The 26,766-nt window shown below is 39.9% G+C and overlaps 1 protein-coding gene across 1 annotated transcript; it reads right to left on the reverse strand.

The window, feature by feature from the left end:
- Positions 1–8,380: 8,380 nt before the first annotated feature.
- LOC124256087 (superoxide dismutase [Cu-Zn]-like) lies at positions 8,381–17,877 on the reverse strand. Its single transcript, XM_046690020.1, has 6 exons — positions 17,764–17,877; positions 14,079–14,249; positions 13,322–13,401; positions 11,525–11,709; positions 9,274–9,391; positions 8,381–8,742 (listed from the first exon to the last, which is right to left on the reverse strand). The coding sequence occupies exons 2-6, from the start codon at positions 14,206–14,208 to the stop codon at positions 8,692–8,694; spliced, it is 564 nt and encodes a 187-aa protein (XP_046545976.1). The 5' UTR covers positions 14,209–14,249; positions 17,764–17,877; the 3' UTR covers positions 8,381–8,691.
- Positions 17,878–26,766: the final 8,889 nt, after the last annotated feature.

Genomic DNA, 26,766 nt, shown 5'->3' on the forward strand with positions numbered 1-26,766 from the left:
GGTGCTTTTTCTACGTATTGCTATCTGCTTAGCAACCGTCATTCCTTCCTGGGAGATAATACCTTCACTACTTCTCTACAACCGGGAATTGCAATGGCCTTAATAGTACGTACTCTCATAATGTATTTCATGTAGAATGAATTGAAATATAATCACTGTCTAGAAAAGTTTTCGCATTTCGTTTGGCGACTATTCAGGAATTGGACTTTTCCCTCTGCCCAGTGATTCATTAACGATGGCAGGCGTGACAAAACCAAAATGTGATATTTTACTGGCCTGTGTTTTAATGCAAAATGCAGGAATGGGGACAAAAGAACTCACCACGATTGCTCTTCCTAGTATGGAGTAACTTCCAGCAAGACTTGCAATCCGGTCCCGGTGGTAGGTTTAACGGTGACCATCATGGGCCGGAATATACCCAAAGCCTGACGTGGTTCAGGATAAGCATGACAAATTACCATTTAAACTTCAGACTCGTTGCTGTACGAATATACTTATATTTTGATCTCTGATTGTTCTTTTTCGCTTTATGGAGTCACGGTGTTTTACATCCGTTGAATTGCTCTCCAGCAACCCATGCAACGCACCGATGCCTTAGAGTCCCAACACAATTCAATGCAAAGTTCGCCGCGTATAAAGATCTTACTGAAAATGGATAAATGGTTTCGGCGTCGCGTTACCCAAATCATTGTATTTGAATTCATTAAACATTTCAAACAATAGGCTAAACTGAAACATAAACAGCAACAGGGCATTTTTCAATAACCACCAGGCACCCTTTCCCTGCAATCAGTGACGGTAAAGCAACATCGTCTCCTTGCTTATTATTGTGCAAAATGTCTTGTAGACACCAGGTACCCATCAAGAATAGGTTCGATATATTTCTCATAAACATAATCTATATATACAAATATACTACTGGACAATATTAAACAGCACACCTACTTAAATCGACGATTTATTACATTACATACATTTAGCCATTAATTTATTTCAAAATTATAATCCTTTAGACTAGTCGCTCTGGTAGCGGTCCCTCTTCCGATGTAAAGAACTGGTTAATGTTGCGTGATTCCCCTAAGTCCCAGGATCACATTGTTAACAGGGCACATGCAACAGCTCAAGAACCTAATCTAAGTAAGAGCACGTAAAATATAGGTGATTTTCAACCTTATTTTCGTCATAGGGAGCCCCAAAGAGTCATGCTGAGCGGATTGTAAAAACCCCCGTACTTGTGCATCCGTTGGAGAGGTCACCGAGTTCATGCACGTGGTATCCATACTATCAAGGGATCAGACAGCGGAAACCTTCAGGATTGACTGGAGACCAACAGCATGGTAACCGCAATATCAGAAACGATAGTAATATGTTTTGCCGTGAATGAACAACAATAAAAACTATAATAATACTAACGACACAAGTCTTTTCATACTCGCTAAGCATTTTTCATGGTAAATACCACAAGAAGCCAAGTTGAAGTTCCTTTGGCGTGTGTTTCAGGACGGGTAACACTCGAAGGGTATGCCCATTTTTTCAAGGAACACCTGGTGTCATCACTCATTTGATAGTGATTCACAAACTCACATGCTCAATATGATATAACTAGAATGATACAATATAGCAGGACACTTCTTAAAAAATTAACAATAGGTTTTTTTCAGTAACTCGGTCAACCTTGTCCTGTCATTATTACTGCAAAATATGCTATTAACAAAAACCATTAAACAGCGGATCAAATCTTTATCAGATCCAAAAGGATTTTCTTGTGACAGACCTACTTGAACCTGTGCCCTGCAATACGATACATATTAATTTAAAGCACAGACAACTGTTCTTAAGTATTCAGCGCTTCACTAGCCTGGCACCTATTTGCCTATAGGCAATAAGTACACTTTACATCTGTTTGAGCGAAGGTATGCGCTCAATGTCCGGTAAGGAGCGCTTGGTCTGGCTGAACATACAGCGGGCACTTAGAAAAGAAACGGCAGCCATCATGGCGGATCAGTTAAGACAAATCCAGCACCGGTTAATATGAAATACATAAACGTTTATGGTGCTATCCCGTGCCATGTTCGGCACATATGAGCATATACAATAAAATATCTATGCAGGTATTCGCTTCCTATAAGGGATTTCTCGTCGTACCATAATAAAATGCCTTGAGATTTGTTTCAGTTTGTAAACAATTGACTATCCTTTTGCATAATTCATGTCTATGAATTATTCACCTGGTTACCGTTTCACCTGGTGTCGATCAAGCACCGGCAACCGATACGAAGCGTTGGCAATTGTTGATCGTATAATTCTCCATTGGAAGAAAACGTCGACAGGAAGTCATTGTTCATCCGGGGAAAAAGGATCGTAAGATATATGTCGAGAACATCGGTACTTCACATGCAAAACAGCCACACCAAAGACTGAATTTCTAATCGCCGTTTATTATATATCGTGTCATTCGGCGTAGCATAAACATATATTTGCTCATCTACTACTGCCACGCATCCGCAATAAGCGATGATAGTTTCACCGTTCTGCGTTACTTCAGGTTGGTTAAAACCTAGTGATGGAATGGGCTTTATTCTTTTTATCTTTGCCTCCAGATCGTAGATATAGCAGTTCATACTTTAGAGATGCGGATTCTATCTTATACCGGGCGTATATCGCTGAACATTTATGCGAGTGTTAAACAACAACAAAACTAGCAATGAAAACGATATACGCTGAGTATTTGTATATTCACGTTTGCGTTAATCAATGCAAGTATGTGCGTTTCTTAGAATGTCAGTTTAAAATGAACATGGGTGGTTGCGACGTTTTCACTAGTATTCACTTTATCTACGTCATTATATAATGCGTTTATATAAGTATGTTTCGATTTATATATGGATCGCGAAGTATATGTGCATTTATATAGGTCACGTACATTTTATGAACGTTTATACGTATGTTTAAGCAAGACTGACTGACTGACTGGAGTTTAGTTTTACGCCGCTTTTAGCATTATTCCGCGCAATATCACCGCGCGTACGCGAAATAACGCCACGCCCGGCAAACGAACCAACCGGAAAGCGATCGAGCCAACGCTTTAACCACTAGGCTACCCCACCGCCCCGTTAGTTAAGTAAGAACATTAAGAACATGTGCTTATATATATATTTGTATTCAGCCCCGCGCGTAATCTAATACAAGGCTAAAATACATGGGATGCTGATGAAAGCATATGCACGTTCGATTTAGTACATGCGGGATTCAATGGGCATAAGAGGAAACACTTTTATGCTTACAACTCTTTATTACAATGGATGCGACGTTTCGGTGTAGATGCTACCACCGTTATCACAAGCGGGATACGCAACAAAGCCATGGCGGCGAGAGCCATATACGAAGGGTATTTCGAAGGTGGCGCAGTTTGAGAGGTTGATGTACAGTGCGATGATATTACCGATAGCTGCCGTGGGATTGCAGATATTGGCTATGAAGCCAGATGGACACAGGGTGGAAAGGGTTATTCGTGATTGGCCTTGATTGATGATGGTAAGTTGCCATTTCAAAGAAATGCAAATATATGTTGTCGAGTATTGGCACATGCGCGTATAATGAATGTATGTGCTATTACGCATGTTTATGTAAGCATTTGTCCATTACTGAGCGCAGGTGTTGCGCAACCAAAACAATTCTATCGCGTACCGTTTTCCACCGCAATATCCTTGACATACATTCAGTACATAATAGTATAATGCCCGGATGCGTGAACACGCCCGTCCATAAACCGCCTTTCATAATAAGTTGAGGCATAAGGCACCAGCATGAAAGAAGGTAAAATACGAGAAACGGAAGGTAATTTCACCGGTGGTATTTGACACGGCCCTCACCTTACAGTTATTATTATGCCAAGTGGGCGCACGTGGCAGGCGAAACCTACAACAACCGGTGATGAGAGGGGTTATTCAGCCGGTAATCAAGTCTGGTAGTCTTTGCGGGCAGTAAAAATGCGTACATGTAGGTGGGGGGTGGGTTAGTTGCGCGTGTATGCGCCTTTGTGTAGGCCCGATGGGGTAGCCTTAGAGGTTAAATGTCGCTCTGCCCAAAGACCCGGCCCAGCTCATCTAGTGTCGTTATATACTTCCGTGCGTAGGTTCTCTCCTGATAAACTGGAGACATCCCCAACGTTCGTTCTAAAACCAAAGCCGCGGTCCGGCAAACGCGTCAAGTCACGCGGCGAGGGTATTGGGTAGCTCTTATGGTTACGCGCCGCTTTTCGTCACGCTGAAGACCTGGTTCCATTCCTGCCACGGGCGTGCGGTGCTCGGTTTCTTTGGTATCCCGGCGATAATTCACGCCACCAACGTTGGCATGGTTTCAACATTGCCAAACGTCCTGTTCGGCCTGGGACCCCGCCGTATACGCACAAACATTAAGCAAAAAACTGCGTAAATCCCACGCACTCATCTACCCACCATACGAAAAACACCTAAGCATCGAAAGGCTTGTATCAAAAGGTGTGGATCGTGGTTTGTCGGGTTTGTGGTGCCAAATAGTGTGGATCGGCTGAGCACGCTTGATAGACTCAACGTTTTACTCAACCATGGCTAGATATTTCGACTGGCGGCATTAACCAAACATATTCATTTGTAGTATTTTTCACTTTCGTGAGGAAATCACAATTGTTCTTTCTAAAGTTTACTGGAAAACTTGAATCCAGCGGTTCTTGTGCAAACGTGCGCTCCTGGGCATATAGGTCAGTTATCAATCTTGAGAGACAACCATCATCAATGCCGGAGGAAAACGTCGGCGACATCTTTGACTGGATGGATGGAGAGATCTGATCCATGAGCGGGGAGTTTATATGAGTAGGGTTTGGACATAAGATACAGCGAACAGTAATCGTCTTCTTTAATGTGACAGCCAGCGATATCATAAAAAGTGACGTACATGCGTACATATGTAGCCGAACCTAGTGACGACAAGGATCTCAATGCTGACTTGATGTTATTCATTTGTAAAATGGTTAAATTCAATTGCTTCCTCAGTTTATGCTATTTTTGTTAAGCTATTACTGAACTGCAAATGTCCACTATATGTACCAGTCTGGATATAATCTGAATTAAATATTCAGGCATTATATGCATGCATATTCTCAAACATTCTTATTGTTATTCTGCGGTTAAACGAGTAGGGGCTGCTTTTTACCGCTCAGTCGCATTTAAGAGACGTGGTCACCGAACGTGGCTAATTGTGGTGTACGCCCTACGATGTAGATCGATGCTGATTATGCAGAAATCAGTTTAGTTCAACCTAGATCCAGGCTTCAAAACAGCTGTCGCCGCACACGCACACACATTACTCCAGCAGCAAAAGCTTCTTGCGCAGATGTGCTGTTAATATAAGATATAGTTCCTAAATGCACATTCCGGGTAATGACGTGCCCTCACACTATGTTTACCTGGAATATTGCTTGAGTGCGGTGTAAAACTAAACTCACCCACTCCACTACTGAGATGATATGTCAGAGACAATATATAATGTTCTGCTGTAGACAGTAGACTCTCACTGACCAAGTCATTGTGTCAAAAAAATAACTGAAAACTGAACGTTTATGGAACAACCATCTAAGAAGATTACGGACAGAATATGTCTAACCATCAGCAATCGTGTGAGAGTTTGAAAATGACCATCTCCGTGTCATGCGAGTTTGAAACGGACCATCACCCATCACGTGAGAGTTTTAAAACGGACCATCACCATCACCGTGAGAGTTTGAAACGACGATCACCCATCACGCCGTGAGAGTTTGAATCGGACCATCACCCATCACGTGAGATTTTGAATCGACCATGCACATACCAAGAGAGAGTTTGAAACGCACAAAAATCTTACACAAACAAAACCTCCTGAAGAGATTATACACAGTATACCTTTGATAACACAATGACAAGGTTGTTCATACTCATTTTACACTTGCTTTGTCCCATTTGAGGTGACCAATCACCACCTTTGATGGGCATGTGGACGAGCGTTTCTCTCAACAGGTTCTACAAGTTTCTGTTGTGTCGGGATGATGACCTTGAGATTCTAAACTGAAACGACTTCAGCGACATCAGAAACCGTATTGGTTTGAGTGTGTGAATACCTCCTATGTTTTAGTTACGATTATTGTTGGAAAAATGGGCGAGCTGCAAATAACTTAATGTCTAGTTTCAAGACTATTGCAAACTATTGTATTGGACCAAAAGCCTCTCACTTTGGTAATCAAAAAGTATTATCATTGTTATAATAAATTTTCTTCTGAAACACTATCACACCATCAGAAGTACATATAATTGGTAAATGGGCCATATACTGAGAGGAAAAAATAAGGGATCAGATGAAAGCACAATTGTTTCTATATTTTGCAGGTTTCTTCACAAGTTGTGCGATATTAAATCTTTTGAAGAAACCTGTGTTGACTTTAAATTTTAATGTGATCCCTTATTTTTATCCTTCAGTATATACTGAAAGTTCTACAGGCAATCGTATTCTTGATAACTTTCATGAATGAAACAGGTTTAAGTTGGGTGGAATAGATCAATGGGATTATTGTCTACGCCAAAAAATATACAGCATTACTTTATACTTTGTTTGTTGTTTAACGCCGCGCCCAGCAATATTCCACCTATATGACGCCGGTCTGTAAATAATCAAGTCAGACAATCCAGTGACTAACATGACAAGCATTCATCCACGCAATTTGATACAATCTCCAACCAAGTCTGGCCACCCTGTTCCCTTTAGGAGCACGTTTACGACAAGCCTCTTGCTGAAGACCAATTCTATCCGGATCTTCTCGGGTAAATAATATAAGATAATTAACTTTCCAGTCTGTACATGTACTTTGTTCTCCCAGTCTGAGGCAGAATAAAGATCATTCCCTCCCACCTCAACTGATTTACCCAACTAAACAAAAATATGACTGTTTAACAATTTCATGTAAGCTTTAACATTTAGACTGACAAAATCTTCATGTACAGGACTGTATGACACGACAGATGATTTCAAATTTCCCATTGTGTCAAAAAGCACTGTGGGACTCTTGCTTGTAACTATTTGATCAGGTTTACAATATGAAACATGTTAATAAATCCTGTTGTCAAAACAACCCTATATTGTAGACACGTAAAGGCTATTATGCAATCGGTGACCATGATTGTCCGATGTTTTTTCAATCATATGTTCCCTTTGTTCTTACCTATCGTGAACCATATAGATAATGATACAAATATGATATATCATTTTATTGACATACAGATTTGTTTTATATACATATTAAGCTGTTATATTATACTGTACATACAGACTAAGGTAAGTTTCCCGTGATATTGTTTTGCTCTGATCAATGCAACAGTATAGACGCAACTGGTGATACATCTGTGACGTCATGGTTCATTTTAACCACCCGGGACCACTGCATATGGAAGTGATTATGTTGAGTATGTAGAGGAAAACAACCTTCATATTATTTGTTCAAAAGTGGACTGAGAGAAAGAATTATACATAATGAAAAACATAGTTGTATACGTATAGTGTAGAAACGACTACGAGATATCTTTATGGTGCTATCTTCAACCATTCAGATAGCACCATGTATATATTGTTCCGGTACAGTGTTGGTATTCGGTATGCAAGAGATATCGACAGTTTATTCGGAATACACCAGTTATTGGTTGTCTGCGGCACTTCATTTTACTCCACGCCCAATGACACAGCAGGCCACTCTGGATCCAGCATTTCCGTTTTCTTTGCTGGAAGGGTCCCCACCTCTACTGAGGTCATCAGTTCCTGCGTGAACCTGTCACAAAAGAAAACCGAGTTAATTATAAGTGTCTTTGTGAATCTTACACTAAGAATGCCTGCTTGGCAACTGTCATTCCTTCCTGGGAGATAACACCTTCTCCACTTTCAAAGGAAGCCGGGAATTGCAATGACCCTACTGATAAGCACCTCTCATAATTATTGCTAAAAGCGGCGTAAAACTAAACTCACTCACTTATGAGGGTTGAAGGGTTGAAGAAAATATACTCACTCTAAAGCCAATCGACGTCAGGTTGAGATGACCCTACTTCTAACAGTAATTGAATGAGTATAGGTTTAGCAATAGTCCAGTAATACCACAGATATTCGGTGGGCATACCAGAATGGGTTTTACATGTGGTACCCATGGGGGGAATCGAACCCAGATCTTCGACGTAGCTAACGAAAGCTTTAACCACTTGGCTATCCCACCGCCATCTAATATAAGATAGGCAATATATATTCGTAGACAAGCGATATGATCGTCGTAATGTTTGTGTTATATTTGTGAGAGATATTTTTCTCTTGCCTTGACTCAAATGCAAAAAAGACAGGATGTTGGGATTTTTAATAAGAAGGTCTACAGAACACATTATCTTTACTTGCTGGAAAAAACCCCGAGTGTCTATCATTCCAACTGAGTAGGTATATAAACATTGGATTTTTTCCCCAAATATGACGAAATCGAACAACTCTTACTTTTATCATTTATTTGTTTCTCTTCATTCCTGCAGTCTTGTTCATATATAAACCGGTTTAACAACCCTCAAACCAGCACTACAATCTCTTTATGTCTCCTTCCAGTGAGAGCCGTCGGCTGCGTAGATCACACAGCAGGCCAGTCTGGCACCAGCATTGCCGTTCTCAAGACTGGCAGAGTTGTTTCCTGCCAAGATCATCCACTCCTTCATGAACCTGAGACAATAACGGTAACATTCTAGTTTGAAATAAACTGATTCAATAACACAGACATACTTTTAGATAGATTGATGTAATTGGCCCAGACTCAATTGTTTTCAGACCGCCGTCATATATTTGCAGTGAGAGAGTGAGTTGGGTTTTACGCAGCATTCAGCAATATTCCAGAAATATCACGGCGGGGCACACCAGTCATGGGCTTCACACATTGTACCCATGTGGGGAATCGAACCTGGGTCTTCTCGGCGTGACGAACGAACGCCTTAACCACTAGGCTACCGTACCGCCCCGTCAGTTACTCAGAATGCAGGGTTCCATGGTGCCGTTATAGAATGGATTATGACTTATGTGACAAATAAACCCATTTTGTTATAAAGAAGTCTGAAAATAGAAAACACTTATCGAACAAAACTATTCACACACACCAAAAATCCGCACAAATCACACAAATTTGTATTTCAACCAGTACAAAAGTACAAGATCTCACATTCCCATTCATTTCACAAACATGCAATCTGGTATGCATACCACAATAGCCCTCCCCATGATGCTCTGGTCGCCTTTAAGGCTTGCCAGGCGGTCTGTGAACGAAGTCGTCAGGCGGCCGACTTTGGGAACGTCAACGTTGCCGAAGTCTCCAATATGTCTGAACCAAGACAAAGACAATGCAATGAGATATTCCATAATTTGCAGGTAAGTTTGTCTATAACGTGAGGTAACACCATAAAACACACTGATCAGCCGGCAGATGTTGAGTAAAGGCAATCACAGTTTAACATCAATATGTAAACATGGAGTCGTACGGATTTTTCAGATGTTACATGGAAGTGTAATTTCTGTTAAACAATGCCAGTCAACATTCTTAATGTATGATACTCAGATATTCATGAGGCCAAAGACCAATAGTTCATTATCTGGAGCGTTACAAATTCATTACATTGTTCCATTTCTTAAATTGATTCCATGTAATGGGTACATATGTAGACAAATGTCTAATAGTATCATTAGAATCTAATGTCATTAGATGTTCAACATTACTTACGATTTGGTTTGTGATAGAACTATTCCTTTAAGTATTTCTTTTCTGATATAAGTTGGACATACAAGCTAGGATGCCAATAACACAACGTATTGGGAAGGACTTTGGTGACGCTTGGTGCAAACAAAGGTCGGCTGTTTCCTCTGAAGTGTATCATTTGAAAGTTGTTTGTTCAGGGTTACAATTTAGCCTTAGTACAATTTTTACAAAGTTCAAATGGAGACTTGTACCATATGTCCCCGAGTTTGTTCCGCTGAACGCTTGACTTGACTTTGCGTGTGTTTGTATATGATTCATAAACACGACAGCTACTTATGCTTAACTATGGAAATGGGTTTCTGGCTTGTACATCGCCTTTATTTGTACTGATACAATATAACACATTGTATCAATACAACAAAACACAACGAATGTCCATATGTTGGTAACACTTGATGGCAGTGTAATGCCGTCTGTATAATATGTGAAATAATAAACGTTATTGCCACTATTCTATAGTGGCTACGTGATGAAAAGACCATAAAGAATACATGCATTTAGTGTATATTTCTAGTTTAATTATACCCAGAATAAAGTTAACACATTTCCAAACAGATGTTTTTATTACACTGGAATCATAGTTCAGGAATTACAATTGTTAATTATATTCCTATTTGTATAGCTTATTCATTTTTTAGAAAACAAAGTCAGATATGTAATTAAGTACATATAGACTATAGGCTGATAGTTTCATGTTACTGCACAGGTGATATAGAATTGTTGTCACTATTCATCGCATAAATGTTTGGATGTTAGGCTCACCTGAACCAAGATGATCACGTTATTTTGCTGCTGTTACAGAAGATTTGTGATATTGAAGAATTCATTACAGCTAAGTTAAAGATTATCGCAGAGAAATTTAATAACTGATTGTGCATGGTTTTGACTGATGTTGTTTCAGATGTTTTATCACATTAACTACTAACTCACAAGCATCGTGTTGACGTATAAACCGAAATAAAACGCTCAACATCCAAGAAAGATGAATTTGTGTGAAGAGCAGCGTCATAGATATTTGTAATGAATCTTAGAGAATCTCGAACGTGGAATTGCCAACCATTGTGCGCAATGATCCGGTTATCGTAAGTTTGAATCCTTGTTTTACGTCGATTGTAATCGATAGTTAGTAAGTATAACTTCTAAAATTTCAAAGTCTACGACCTGTGTCACTTTCCTTCAATATCAAGATGACTCATGTTTTCACTCGAAGATGTCAACATCGTTTGTTTGTTGTTTGACGCCGCACTCACTTCGTTTGTTTGCACTCAGCAATATTACAGCTATATGGAGGAGGTCCGTAATCGAGTCTGGACCACACAATCCAGTGATCAACAGCATGAACATCGATCTACGCAATTTGGATACGATGACACGTGTCGACAAGCCAGCGAGCCTAACCACCCGATCCCGTTAGTCGCCTCTTACGACAAGCATGGGTTGCTGAAGACCAATTCTAGCTCATCACGGGTCTCACAGTGATGACATGTGCCATCCAGTCAACGAGCCTAACCAATCAATCGCTGCAGTTAGCTATATTCCAGACCCGCGAAGATCCGGGTTAGAATTGGTCTTCAGTAACCCATGCTTGTCGAAAGAGCTTGAATATTGCTGAGTGCGGCGTAAAAGAACAAACCAAAAGCTACATTCCAGCTATATGGCAGCGCTCTGTAGAAAGTCGAGTCCAGTGTATGTCAACGTCACCTCGTACGGTCTTCCGGTGCTCCGTGGGTGACGTTGAATGGGTTGAAGTATCCACCGGCACCACCACAGCCATTTGCCAAGTCGCCGTAGGTGTGGACGTGGAAGCCGTGTTTGGTGACGTTATCGGTGGCCGGAAAGCCGTCTATGTCAACCTTGATTTCTATTGGCATTTTTCTGCCACATGCCTGTGGATATACACAAGAGACCACCAAGCTTACGTCTAAAGCCAAATTAATGATATAATAGGATGCTTGATTGGCAATGGAGTTTAGGAAAATGTAATTTACAACAGAATAGTCATCTGATTGGCTGAATGGAGTTTTCAGCGGCAGTAAAAACTGTCCTATGATGGATTGACTACTTTGGAGTGAATCGTAAGGACTGACTCTTCAAAGTCGGTTATTCAAGCTTTGATTATCAAAATTTTGAACATTTAGGCATTGTCTATGTAAGGATTGACAATTCAGTGAGATTGCTATTCACAAAACACATTCAGAAGGTATGATAGTTAATACATTGACAGTGCCATGGTTAATTACTGAAATTCAGGTTATGGTATTGGTTGATCGTTAATACCATGATGAAAGGTGACGATAACAGAAGTAATGAAAAATACAACTGATGGTAAAGAATGGTATGAAATATGTATGTCATGAAAAATAATTCAAATATTTAAATGATAATACATGATTATATGCTCTAAAATGTATAGTGATGATAAAGTAGTAATAAAAGCACATGTGATGAATATTACAAATGATGAATAAAGGATATATAGGTGATACTTAACGATGTCCCGTGTAATACCATATTTATGAGACAAGAGAATGATTTGGTATCTGACGAGCGAAAGCTAAATAATATCTCAGAATTCAACTTACAGAACGAGTGCATTACACCGTCATAACAGGGGTCAGAGTATGAATAAATTTCATTTATGATTGTCAACATTAATCTAAATAATTTGATTTTTAAATAAACAAGGGATATGAAAAAGGGACCACATAAATTTAATCAACATATATTATTTTCTTTTATATAAATGCTATTAATGGTAACCGAGCAAAGAACAGGTGAAACTTCTTTCCTAAGAATTCAACGAGTGCATTACGCCCGCACAACTCGGTCACGCGTATACTCGGTCATGTGACCGAGTGCAAATAGTTCCGGTGGCAGGCGATGTTATTACACAATGTGTAATTACATTGTAGATTTATTAAACAGTGATATGTTCATCGAGTGAGTGATAAAATACAATATACATTTGATAATAAAGGACTTAATGTAATATACAAGTGGTGTTAAAGAATGTTACAAAATGTAAAGGTGATGAGGAAGGATTTGATGTAATATATAAGTTGATGATAAAGAATGTATAATACTAGTGACGAAACAACTGGGTCACGCGTATACTCGGTCATGTGACCAAGTGCAAATAGTTCCGGCAGCACGCGATGTTATTACACAATGTGTAATAACATTGTAGATTTATTAAACAGTGATATTTTCATCGAGTGAGTGATAAAATACAATATACATTTGATAATAAAGGATTTAATGTAATATACAAGTGGTGTTAAAGAATGTTACAAAATGTAAAGGTGATGAGAAAGGATTTGATGTAAGATATAAGTTGATGATGAATGATGTATTATACTAGTGACGAAAGGGTCTGATGTAAGATATTGGTAATGAGAATATGTCTAATGTTCTCGTGTAATGTATATATAGGTGATGCCAAAGGGTGTCATGTAATACGTTGCTGATGAAAGGACGCTATGAAGCTGTTCCACTCACATTCACCTCCTTGAAGTCCACCCTCCCCGACAGGATAATCTTGGCAGAAGGATCAGGGGAGAGAATGCAAGATGCATACTCTGCAACATAGTGGAGGTTAATTATATGTTTGACCAGACTGATAGGTCATTAATTATAATAATAATAGTCCATTTATCATGCTCGTTGCTCCATGCACAATGCATGCTCGAAGCGCCCAAACAATTATTATTATTACCCCGGATAAACCAAGCTGCCTGTTAGGCGCTAGAGGGTTATAGTCACATGACTTTATCCCACCGGGTACTCATTTTATGCTAAGTAATTAATATAACGTTCAAGCGAACAAACTATGTGCTGCTATTCTTATGAACATTGACCTTGGCTTTGCATGTTCTTTTGACGGGTGGGTCGACCCAGTAGCCTAGTGGTTAAAGCGTTGGTTCGTCACGCTGAAGACCCGGGTTCGGTTCCCCATATGCGTATAATGTGTGAAGCCTATTTCTCTTGCCCCCCGCCGTGATATTGCTCGAATATTGCTAAAATCAGCGTAAAACAATACTCACTCACTCACTCACTCTTTTGACGGGTGCCACCAGAAACGTGCTTTATATTTCAATTTGTCCCTCATAGATCTCTTCAACTGTTAATTTGTACCTCATAGACGTGAATATTGATAAGAAGATTGCTTGCTGCTTTGGAAAAAAAATACACCAGTCACCCCCTTTTATCTTAACGCTCGGTTGCCTTTCATCATGACATTATATTGCAGACTTACCAGTGATTTCGCAGTCTCTGAACAAATATTCGAAGATGTTCAGGTGTCCAGGGACATTTACTGCTTGTTCTTGTCTCTCATGGAGAAATGCCAGACGAAGGCTCTGAAAGAAGGCATGCCACAGATTCATCTCGAACAGTCCCTTTAAGAGTGAATTCCTGTGGTGTCCTGTGGTGTAAGAGGAGAAAACATTCAACACAGTGAGCCCACATAATATTATACGGTTAACGTCAGGTACCCAAAGGGGACAGAGAGGTCGGGTGGTTTCTAGAGGGAAAGGGTGGATTATACAGGGGAAGGGGAGGGTGTCGTGGAACATCATGCCTCGTGATCAGACTGAAACAGTCCAAATTTTGTTGTAATTTTATTTACGGTTTGAGTGTTTCACGTGAACAATAACATTTACACGTGAACAATAACATTTGAATAACAATTAACATTGTTAAAATACATTGTTATAATAGAGCTTCTGTACCCAATAACATTGCATACCTTCGGAACACATCAGAGGCACGGAATATATACATATTTTTGTAATGTAAATTATGGTCATGGTTGATTCCAGTTCACTCAGTGAGATGCTGAGAATGAAACTATGATCACATGTGTTATGGTTGTTTTGTACAAAGGGCAGGTGTTTGTTTGTTTGTTTAACGCCGCACTCAGATATATGACGGATGCCTGTAAATAATCGAGTCTGGATAAGACAATCCAGTGATCATCAATCATAATGACATCATGAGCATCAATCTACTGTGTCCATAAAGTCAGCGAGACTGACCACCCGATCACGCTTACGAAACGCTTGGATTTCTGAAGGCCAATGCTAATCCGGATCTTCATCGGTGGGTGTCATTTCTACATACAGGGTAAAGGTTATTTTAAATCGTAAAACATACTCACTCTTCATTACACGGTATCGTTTGTACATACAATGTTATAAAATGTGAGGTTTTTCACGATCTAAAATAACAATTACCATACAGGGAAATACGAACACGTGTAAGCTCGTTGTTATGTGAGGTGAGGTGAAATTGGGTTTTACGTCGTACTTGAGAATATTTCGCTCATATGACGACGTGCATGCGTGTGTATGTGTATGTGCGGCTGCTTGTACTAGCCCAGACTCAAGCTGGTATTATAGTGCTAGCCCACTGAGATACCATGCCGCAGTGAAGCATGAATACCCCACTCAGACACATTATACTGACTACGAGCCGACCAGTCCTTGTTGTACCCATTAATGCCGAGCGCCAGGCAGGGACCAACAAGTACCATATTTTAACGTATTTTGGTATGACGCGGTCGGGGATCAAACCCACGACCTTCCGCTCTCCGGGCGGACGCTCTAACCACTACACCACGGATGCGGTTCGTTGTTTTGTAAGTTCGGTTAATTTGATCCCGCACCTCACATTTCATCGCACCTCACTTGTACGTCCTCATCAACAAATGACGTCATGGTGTAACAGATGAAAACGAACATTTATATAACAAGGATCTGCGGTATGAGGCGGACACTTTCACAACCGGACCACAATCCCGGAACGCTACCAACATTGAGTGACACTGCCTGCATTTCGGATTATTTCAAAGCGACATTATTCAAACTGATTCATTCTATATAATACGAAATGTTCTTAAGAGGGTATAGAGGGGACGTTTTCAATGTTTCCAGTGTTTAGTATTTTAATTTAGTAAATAGTTAATGTTGTCCTTGTATATTAATAAGCACGGTTAGATATGATAAGAAATGAATTTAAAAAACTTAAATGCAATTAAGTATATACTAAAACAACTGGAGAAGAATGTTAACAATGATAGCGTCGTTTTGTAATTCGAGATCCTCGACGAATCCCTTTCATTCCTGTCAAGAGGTGAATGTGAAAATGTTACATCTTTCTTTTTCAATTTGTTTCGTGAAAATGTAGGTTTTTCATGATAATAAAGGACATGTCTATTCAACAATGACAGATAAACAAACGCAAAAGATTATATGTATAATATGTAAATGTGTATCAAGGATAAATATTCATATGAATGATATGCAAACAACAGATAGATAATGATTTTTTCTATTTATTATGGGGTGGTGGGGTAGCCTAATGGTTAAAGCGTTGGCTCGTCACGCCGAAGACCCGGGTTCGAATCCCCACATAGGTACAATGCGTGAAGCCCATTTCTGGTGCCCCCCCGCCGCGATGTTGCTGGAATATTGCTAAAAGCGGCGTAAAACCAAACTCAGTCAGTCAGTCAGTCTGTTTATTATTATTACATGCTCAGCTGCTCAAAGGCGCGTTGTTTTCCCCTCGATCAACGGCACATCGTATTGTTCAATCTCAACCCCCTGGGGAACACCTCTTTCAGCCATTTATGCGCACCAAATTAATGTGTCTTCCCCATCCCTTACGAGGTACCCATTTACAGATGGATGGAGTGTGACACATAGTTACAGTACATTGTCCAAGTACAATCTGGTCATTTACCAATGGATTCGTGAGTTGTTTTAAGTGCACAGGGTTGTGTACTGTACACTAGGGGTTGTGACAACACTGAAAGAGTCTGCACACAAAGTTGACTCCAAGGTTTACACTCGGTCATAGATGAGCTCGATCCCGACACCTTAAGCTCCCAGGATCACTAGCCTGGCAGTTTAGCCCACCGCGCCCCCATCTGTATTCTGTAGGAATCATTCATGTGGCAACTGATGGTTGATTTGTATCAAGGTTAAATAATATAATTGCGTTAATTTCGAGCTATGTTTTCTTTCAAAAAACCTTCTCTGTGATGAGCGCTTTATGTTCGTAGAGTAGGTTCTATTAAAGCTAATAACTGATCTGCGTTTGAAAATCGTTGAGCTACATGTATACTTTTGTTTGCCGGATTTGCTTGACGTTTACGATGTAGTCATCAATATTAGAACTATATGAAGGCTGTGTGTAACTTATCAAATCTGATGGAGGCAGATAGTGGGGCTTGAATAGTACAGAAAGGTACATACAATTTAGGACTAGCTGACAAAGGGTAAGGTCTGAAGCGGAAGACCATTTCAAGCATTTCATGACACGTCATTGGCCCGTCAACATCGTTCACGTTGGGCTAAGATTGGTTTGGTTGTTGTTTAACGCTACCATCAGCAGTATTCCAGCTATATGGCGGCGGTCTGTACATAATCGAGTCTGGATCAGACAATCCAGTGATCAACAGCATGAGCATAGATCTACGCAATTAGGATGCGATGACATGTGTCAACTAAGTCAGCGAACCTGACCAGCCGATCCCGCTAATCGCCTCTTGCGACAAGCAAGGGTTTTCTGAAGACCAATTCCAGCTCGGATCTTCATGGGGACACACATGCGTTTATGAAGACCAATTCTAACCCGGATCTCCACGGGTGCGGCTTGGCTTGTACTTTCTTTGGTATGTCAGTTTCTATATCTAAAAAAACCCACCGAAAACCTGTTAGGACACATTCAATATACATTTGTTATCAACTGCTCGAATCATGGATTCGAACCCACGATCACAGTGGTATGACACGCATCTGCACTACGAGCTGGTCACTCGTGCCCTTACCGTGCATTCTAAATTTCTAAGCATTTCAATGAAAGCCGAGCGAAGGTAATAATCCTACCTCTTACCTACATATATACATTCTATTAAACTATAATCACTTACTCATCCGACACAAATGATTCACTATGGCGGTCGCTTTTATAAAGTATATGTTAGCGTTGTCTCGTCCGAGTCTGAAGCGGATGTTGGTATTCCATGTATATAACGTTTCCGTCAGCTGACACAAAATGACTGCATTTGCATAAATGTCGTGTGCAAAACCATCTGTTGCCTTCAGGACAAGCATTTTGTACCTGTTCTTATCAAACAGGAGCCTACTGATCGGAATAAAACATTTCATATGAATACATAATAATGGGAATACGCATGGCTGGATAATTCAATTACTGAGCAGTATTACATTTTTCTGAATTTTTTCTAAGCCACTGATATATTTGTTCAGAATCGTAATTTGCGCAGAAACTGTTGTGTGGTCAATGAAATGTTGTTAATAGATCTATTAATAAACATACACAGGAACAAGGGTTATCCAGTCTTTTATGGTACCTCGATTTGCTGTGCGGAGTTGCGTCCCTCGGCCACACAAGTATCCTATGAGTGAGTTAAGGTTGACGTCGCATCAGCTTTATTTCAGTTATTACATGAACGCTACAATGTTATAAACACAAACTCACACTGGAAAGGAATTGAGGCAACATGTCATCGTGAGTTCGAACCCTAGTTCCCGTTGATTTTGTTTCAAGGTTTGCCTGCACCATGCTCGTGCTGCTGCATAGTGATAAGCGACTAAGACCTGCATTACTTCGGGTTTTCCTCCTATATTAAGTTAACACGCCGTGATATAGCCAGAATGTTATTATTCAAAGCTCCCTTAAACCAAAATCACTCACTCATTCCACACTTATCGTACGTCATGGCGACCGCGTGGAGTTAGAGCGGAACGTCGTCTTAACAAACCTCTGACGTTCTGATTACCCTCTCTCCGATAAGCATCTCAACGTAAACACGGATATCCTTACAATAAAAGGCATTAAAAAGTCGTATTCCCCACTCCAAACACCCATAAAAGTGTTCTTAAGTAACATAACGAGGTAATTCCAATTACAGCTTATCACTTCCAAACCGAATACTTATTGCAACCATGCGAAAATGATTTCTTCGGTGTGAAAAAAAGAACATGTTAGTTTTTCAAAATGATTAATAATATTATGTTCCATGATCTCAACACGATCATGACCTACATGTAATCTGCACAGGGACATCAGTCATCGTCTTGGTACAGTTACAATCACTTCCGTTGGAGATCCCATTCATTACATATTCAGTACATACGAGTCAACATTCCAAGAAGAGGGTTTTTTCGTAGAAAGAGAAAGAATTAAACCTTTTTGTGGCGAGAAGGATGGCTAATCATAAGTGTTTTCTTGATGAAGTAAACTCTATTTGACGAATCGAAAACTATTGCAATTATATTCGTACCTTTGGATGGTTCTAATGAAGATTGAATGAAAAAATAGTGTAAAAAATCTCCATACCTTTACTAATATGAAATAATGTAATTGTCTGATTAATTCAGGTAAATTTAGAATTAATATTGTTTGTTTTGTTTTTTTGTTGTTGTTTTGTTTTTTGTTTCCTTACTTTGATTTTGAAGGGCAAAGTGTGTGTGTGTGTGTGTGTGTGGGGGGGGGGGTTGGTATGTGGAATGAGGCGCACAAATAAATATGTTTTGTTACATTTCTATTTTACCATGTCAACTATTTCAGACAATGATACATGGGAAGCCATATTAATATGTATATGGTCGGAAAGGAGTCAAATGTCACCTTAGTGCTAATAAACCCAAACTACACAATGCATCTTGCTACAAGCTTTCTTATAAACTGTCTGTGAAGATTTAAAGTTGTTATGAAACTGAAATTTGAATATATTATTTTTTGTTGGTGTTTTGTCTGGTAAGAGAAACGGACGTCTAAAGTAACAGTAATGGACAAGAACGGTAACAGTATGGATACTTAAGGTAACAATCAAGTTTGACTTGTTTGTTGTTTAACACTGAGGTCAGCAAAAGTCCGGCAGCGGTCTGTAAATCATCGAGTCTGGACCATACAATCCAGTGATCAACATCATGAGCATCGATCTACGCAGCTGGGATATGATGACATGTGTCAATCAATCAAGTCAGCGAGCCTGACTTGACTGTAACGGTTATGAAAACACAATTCATACAGAAGAAGGACCCGTGAAGGTCCGGGTTAGAATGAACCTTCAGTAACTCATACATGTGGTAAGAAGCGACTAACGGGATCAGGTGGTCAGGCTCGCTGACTTGGTTGACACATGTCATCGGTTCCCAGCTGCACAGATCGATGCTCATGCTGTTGATCACTGGATTGTCTTGTCCAGACTCGATTATTTACAGACCGCCGCCATATAGCTGGAATATTGCTGAGTGCGGCGTAAAACTAAACTCACTCACTCACTCAGAAATAGGTATTCAATACATTGCGTCAAAACATACTGTTATCACAATGGTTAATCTACCATTGAAAGACAAGTCTTCTTTCAGAATACGAGTTTCTTGTTGAAAATCATGCAACAGATGCTCGGCAATAGCAGACTGATAATGCTGATTTGGAGATTGTACGTGCGCTTTCCGACGTAATGCATGTTTCGCATTCAGTGTATTGAAGACTTGAAACGTTATTTTATCTAACTCCTTTAATGAAATAGAACAGTAAAAAGAATGAACTGTCTAAACAACATTTACTCAGTATGGACGATTGAACATGTAGCCATGATACTCAGGGAAACATCATCAGACAGAACTTTAAAAAGCACATTGTAACTGCAACTGCAGTCTAAACACAGTGTCCAATCTCAATATTTAAGAAATGCATCTCACGAAAACTGAATTCACACAATTTTGTTAAACAACACTTGAATTGAGAGCGATAACCCGAAAAGCGATAAAGTATATTCTTAAAAAAAGTAGGGAACTTCATTTTAAATGTACGATTAAAAACAATTGGGAGACATATTGGAGTCAATCAATGTTGATGTGATGATAATGACTATTTCGCGAGTGCATCACCACTTGCACTTCCCTATGACCATAATTGTTTACAGTCATCTTTTTTGAAAGATGATTGGTATATGATTGGTGTATGACGTGAAATACGAATGTGTACTATTTTCATTTTCAAACAAAACGAACGGCTAGAAACAAACACTAACAACATCACTGTTTGATGCAAGATGATTGTCCAAATTAATGGTCCACAGTGATTTATCGACCTTCTTGAAAACCGTCAAAATCGAGAATTACGTGTAAGAGGCTACTGCGTTGTGCACGTCCATGTGTTGTGTTTACTGTTTAGGGGCGGTGATCAAGAGAAATGGGTATGTTCATAAGATGTCTGTCTTTGAAAAGTTTGTTAACGCTTAAATATCCAAATTGAAAGTTCAGGTTCCCATACATTTTGGGAAGAATATATTATTCACAGTCAACGTCAAACGACCATATTTATATTTTATAGTTTTTGTCTTCTTTATGCTTGTACACAGGATTTGTTTTTCCATTTGCTTTAAGAATGACAGATCAGATACGAGTGTCATAAGGGTGTCAACACGTAACCCTCATTCTTGTCCAAACGAGACGAATACCTTTTAGGTGTAACATACATGTCATGCTGCTCATCCATTACTCTGCCAGGCCAAGCACTACCATCATACGAAACCAGCATAAATGAACCCATCTGGCATGAGTTGAGGCATCTTATCATCCTGAATGATGTTGGTAGGTTGTATACCGCCATACTATTGCTGTTATATAATAATACTAATATTAATACTAATAATAATGGTGCAGGTGCAGACTTCGGAATCTATTCCAATCAGAAGGGGCATTTTCCAGGGGGACTCCTTTAGTCCTTTGCTTTTTTGTCTGTCTTTAAATCCTTTGAGCTTTCTGCTCAATAAAGAGGAGGGTTACCATCCCGGACCTCCTCAGCACAGATCCCCAACACCTCTTACTCATCTCCTTTACATGGATGACATCGAGCTGCTTGCCAAAGGAGATTCCAATTTGAAAGAGCAGGTTCTCCTTGTCGAGTCCTTTTCTAATGATATTGGCATGACATTTGGACTCGACAAATGTAATACTCTTCATTTGAAACGTGGCAAGGTAGTTAATGATGGATCGGTCAGGTTACAAGGGGGAGGAGTTATTGAGCATCTTGTGGAAGATCAGGCCTACACCTATCTTTGAATGCAAGTTCGAGACAAGCTCCAGAATGCCCAGATTCAAGAAAAACTTCGGGCCGAGTACAAATCTCGTTTAAAGAAAATCTGGAGCTCAGAGCTAAATGCTCGAAACAAGGTCAAAGCCACCAATACTTTTGCTGTGCCAGTCCTCTCCTATTCCTTTGGAGTAGTTGACTGGACGAAACAAGACATGCAGAGTCTTGACCGCCTGACCAGAAGGATCATGTCTGATAACAGAGCCCACCACCCTCGTTCTTCTCTTAACCGTTTATATATGCCAAACAATTCTGGAGGTCGGGGTTTGATTAATGTGGAGGCTCTTCATGATAGAATTTTATTGTGTACTTTTGCACATATTTATTTATCGGATGATCCTCTAGTGATGCATGTGAAGACTCATGATGAAAGCAAGGAATTCCACAGCTATTTAAAGCGTGCCAAGGTTGTTGGACAGAATCTGAAATTTGAGGTTGACTTTGCTGATGGCAATGTACTGCTGGACGGTACAGTGATGGGAGTAAACCAGGTGAAGTCCTTTACGAAGTCTGCCCAGAGTCGGTCTTTTTGTGGAGAAGCTTTCTGAGAAGCCATTGCATCGTGTGTACATGCAGTGTGTTGAACAGAATAGCAATCCCACCGACTCCTTCGCCTGGATGAAGTCGGCTGGTCTTAAATGTAAAACTGAGGGCTTCCTTTTTGCTGCTCAGGACAAGTCACTTCCCACTCGTAATCGCCTAAATGTCATTCTTAAAGAGAATATTAACATGAAATGTCGACTTTGCAATGAATTTACAGAGACTGTCCAATACCTTGTCAGTGGATGCCCTTCCTTGGCACAAACAGCATATCTTAAACGACATGATGGCATGGCTCGTTGTTTTTTACTACCGTCTCCGACATGCCTGTGGCTTTGACTCCGAGGTCCATCCATGGTACGACCCTGAACATGTCCAGGGCGTCATGGAAAATGATGCTTTCAAACTTCTGTGGAATAGGCCCATATACAGCCTCAGAAGAATTCCTGCCAACAAACCTGATCTTGTGCTTTTTGATAAAGCCAATGAATTTATTTATGTCGTTGAATTTTCTGTCCCTTTTGCCACCAATGTGATTGGCAAGATTCAGGAAAAGCATGATAAATATGCGGACCTCGCCTTTGAAATGTCTCGCTTGCATCCAAAGTACACTGTCGTCAGGCTCCCCATTGTTCTCGGTGCCCTTGGTTTGGTACCTCCTGATCTCTTGGCGCAGATCAGGAGAGTGCCCGGGCTCTCCACCGGGAGTACAGCCCTTCTGACACTCTGGGTAATGCAGAAGGCTGCAGTGTTGGGGAGCCTTCGTATTCTCCGGAAAGTTTTTGGTGGGTTCGACTAGGCAGCGTTTCCTGGGAGAAGTCCCATTCGCTGTCTGGGCTGCGTGTAGAGGGGGCAAGGGCCCTGAGCTGATGATGAGCCTTACCAGCCTGACTGTGCCAGGATCACCTGAACCCTCTCTGCTGCATACAATTTTTAATCTGTAAAACATAATAATAGTAATAATTTTCTGTCCCTTTTGACACCAATGTGATTGACAAGATTCAGGAAAAGCATGATAAATATGCGGACCTCGCCTTTGAAATGTCTCGCTTGCATCCCAAGTACACTGTCGTCAGGCTCCCCATTGTTCTCGGTGCCCTTGGTTTGGTACCTCCTGATCTTTTGGCGCAGATCAGGAGAGTGCCCGGGTTCTCCACCGGGAGTACAGCTCTTCTGACACTCTGGGTAATGCAGAAGGCTGCAGTGTTGGGGAGCCTTCATATTCTCCGGAAAGTTCTTGGTGGGTTCGACTAGGCAGCGTTTCCTGGGAGATGTCCCATTCGCTGTCTGGGCTGCGTGTAGAGGGGGCGAGGGCCCTGAGCTGATAATGAGCCATACCAGCCTGACTGTGCCAGGATCACCCGAACCCGCTCTGCTGCATTTTCATCTTTAATCTGTAAAACATAATGTTAAAATTTGTATAGCGCCTGGTTTGCTCTAAGGCGCTTGGTCGAATGCTCTGTGGAAAAGAACTGTTTTTAGTTCTTTTTTGAATGGAATGATGTCTGACAGGTTTTTCAAGTTTTCAGGTAGTTGGTTCCATCACAGAGGACCTGCTTTGGCGAAAGCTCTATCGCCATAACTCGCTCTGTGGGTAGAGGGCACTACTGCTTGTTTTGAAGAGGCTGATCTCAGGGTTCGCGATGGCTTAAACCATGACACTAGTTCAGTCAGGTATTCTGGAGCTTGGTTGTGAGGGGCCTTGTGCACAAACACCAACACCTTGAAGACAATTCTTTGTCTAATTGGCAGCCAATGCAGTGTACGTAATGTTGGCGTGATGTGTTCATATTTGCCTGCACCAGTGATGAGTCTTGCTGCTGCATTTTGTTCTCTGTTGAGTTTGTTGAGGGTTTGCTGCGATATGTCAAACATCAGGAAATTCCAATCGTGAGATAACCAGTGCTTGGACTAATGACTGGATAGCTGATCTGCCAATGAAGTGCTTGATTTATATAGTGCTGCTCTGTAAATAATCAAGTCAGGGCCAAACAAAATATAGTGATCAACAGCATGAATTTCGATCCAACGTAACAGGGATACGATGACGTGTGTCACCCAAGTCAGCGAGCCTGACTATCTGATCCCGTTGGTCGCCTCTTACCAGAAGCATGGGTTACTGAAGATCAATATTCTAACCAGGTCTTATCATCATGCTATGTCATAGTCATTATGGGCAGTTGGCATTTCATCAGTGTCATAGGTTGATGGACTTGAGTATAATTGTAATATTATATAGAGTTAATGTGAAATAATGATGCAGAAGACAGTTTTACTTATTTAGAAAAAGTTATAATTACCAACATTAAAAAAAACTGCAGCATACAGTTATAGAATATACTTAAAAATAGTTCAGATATACAAAGCATACATAAAATATGCTTTATTTGCCAGTTTTAAAGAAATGTCATGTGTGATACTATTTATGTTGTTAATGCTTCCAAAAATGCATTGTATTTGTAAGTTAATGCTGCATACATTTAACCTTACCCATTCAGATTTTTGTAATGCTTTTACATCTTAACAGAAAGATTATACAGAGGTAAAATGAATATTCTCACTTTATCATTTGCATAATTTTAAAGTAACTGTCCCGACTGTCAGATACCATATTCTATTATAATGTCAAATTAGATTAGAATGTGCCTTTATTTCTTACAATTGTACGGGAGCCTAATGCTGCCACTTTAAGCATACAATATTTTTTCAGCGATTTTTCGCGTCACCTCGATTATCTGTTCTACGGTTGGGAATGCTTTCTCGTTACTTGGATTAATTTCTCGTTGCGTGGTGAATTTTCTTGTCATTTGAAATGTTTTCTTGAAATTTCGAGTATTCGTTCAATGAATTGCTAGTTGCTTTGGGTATATTGTTGTTACTTTGGGTTTCTTTCAAAAACTCGAAATTTCACGTTTTGGAAAGAACCTTGTAACAACGAGAAAATAATCGAAGCAGCGAGAAAATACAGGAAATTTCACGTTTTTAAAAGAAACTTGAAGTAAAGAGAAAGTAATCGAAGCAACGAGAAATTGATCGAAGCAACAAGTAAATACTTGCAATTTAATTTTTTTTAAAGAATCTTGATGCAACGATAAAACACTCGAAGCAACGAGAAAATACTGGAAATTACGAGAACATACACACCGATAAAAATCGAAACGAGAAATTTCGTTAAAGAAATATGTTATGCCACAAAAGTGGCAGTATTAGGCTTTCATTCAACTGTACGGCAGCGAATATAAGTCAATAAATGTTTGCTTACGTAGATGCTAACATTTATGCAAAACACTACCCATGAAGCTACGTTTGGGCTTATAATGACAGGACAAACTACAAGTACGGGAATATTTCATTTGAAACCTCCGGCTGACGCCGTCGGTTCCAAATGAATTCCCGTGCTTCAAATACTCAATAACGCACGGAAATTGGCCAACACATGATGTTTATCTCCTAAATACAATTCATACGTTTCACCTATTTATTAACCTTTTAATTTATGAAATATCACCCAAATTCGTTGATTCGGAAGTTCCACTATCAATAATTATTTGAATAGTTACTTTGCAACAGATAATTTTACTTATCATCCAAAACTGTGCTCCACAGGAGATAGTGCTTGTGTGAGATTAGACGATATCTCCTAGGAGATATCATTTTGACAGTAGTTTTTGTACAATGACCTGACGTTATGAAATTGATGACGTCACAATGCTATGACATCGCTGCACTGCAGTCTAATGGCAGTACCATGTTCAGTGATGTACATTTTTCACTGAAAACTAATGAAGAGTGATTTTTTATGATAGATAGAATCTCACCCTCGTGTCTTCTGATATCAAATATATCAACACTCGTTGATAAAAGTAAAAATATCCTCGGCAAGGCTCGGTTATTTGTAACTTTATCAACTCGTGGTGATATATTTGATATCAAAAGACACTCGGGTGAGATTCTCTATTTATAGCAATATATTTTCACAGAAGGTCTTTGACAACTACATTTTTCAGAAAATATTATTCGCCGCGATTGGTTTCAGTACAAACCTTTTTCGCTTCTTGCTAATTATCTTTATTTGAGGAAAAAATTGTTCAAAAGAGAATAAAAACATTGAGAGTTTGATGCTGTCATCACGTCTCTGCTTAATGATTGCAAAGCTATGTTTGGCTTGTTTCCTGACTTTGTACATATATTAATTCTGACTTTAAACATATCATGTTTTAGCATGTGGATATAGCCCCTAAGCTATATTTAACTGCATTTACTAATGTATT

Source organism: Haliotis rubra, unplaced genomic scaffold (genome assembly GCF_003918875.1).
Source record: "Haliotis rubra isolate DU_JTF1 unplaced genomic scaffold, ASM391887v1 Scf617, whole genome shotgun sequence".
Taxonomy (NCBI): domain Eukaryota; kingdom Metazoa; phylum Mollusca; class Gastropoda; order Lepetellida; family Haliotidae; genus Haliotis; species Haliotis rubra.

Coding starts and splice junctions, on each gene's coding strand:
- LOC124256087 (XM_046690020.1), bottom strand. CDS start 14,208: ATGAATCTGTGGCATGCCTTCTTTCAGAGCCTTCGTCTGGCATTTCTC. Junction 11,710..13,321: donor TGGACTTCAAGGAGGTGAAT/GTGAGTGGAACA, acceptor GTATATCCACAG/GCATGTGGCAGAAAAATGCC. Junction 9,392..11,524: donor GCACCGGAAGACCGTACGAG/GTGACGTTGACA, acceptor GTCTTGGTTCAG/ACATATTGGAGACTTCGGCA.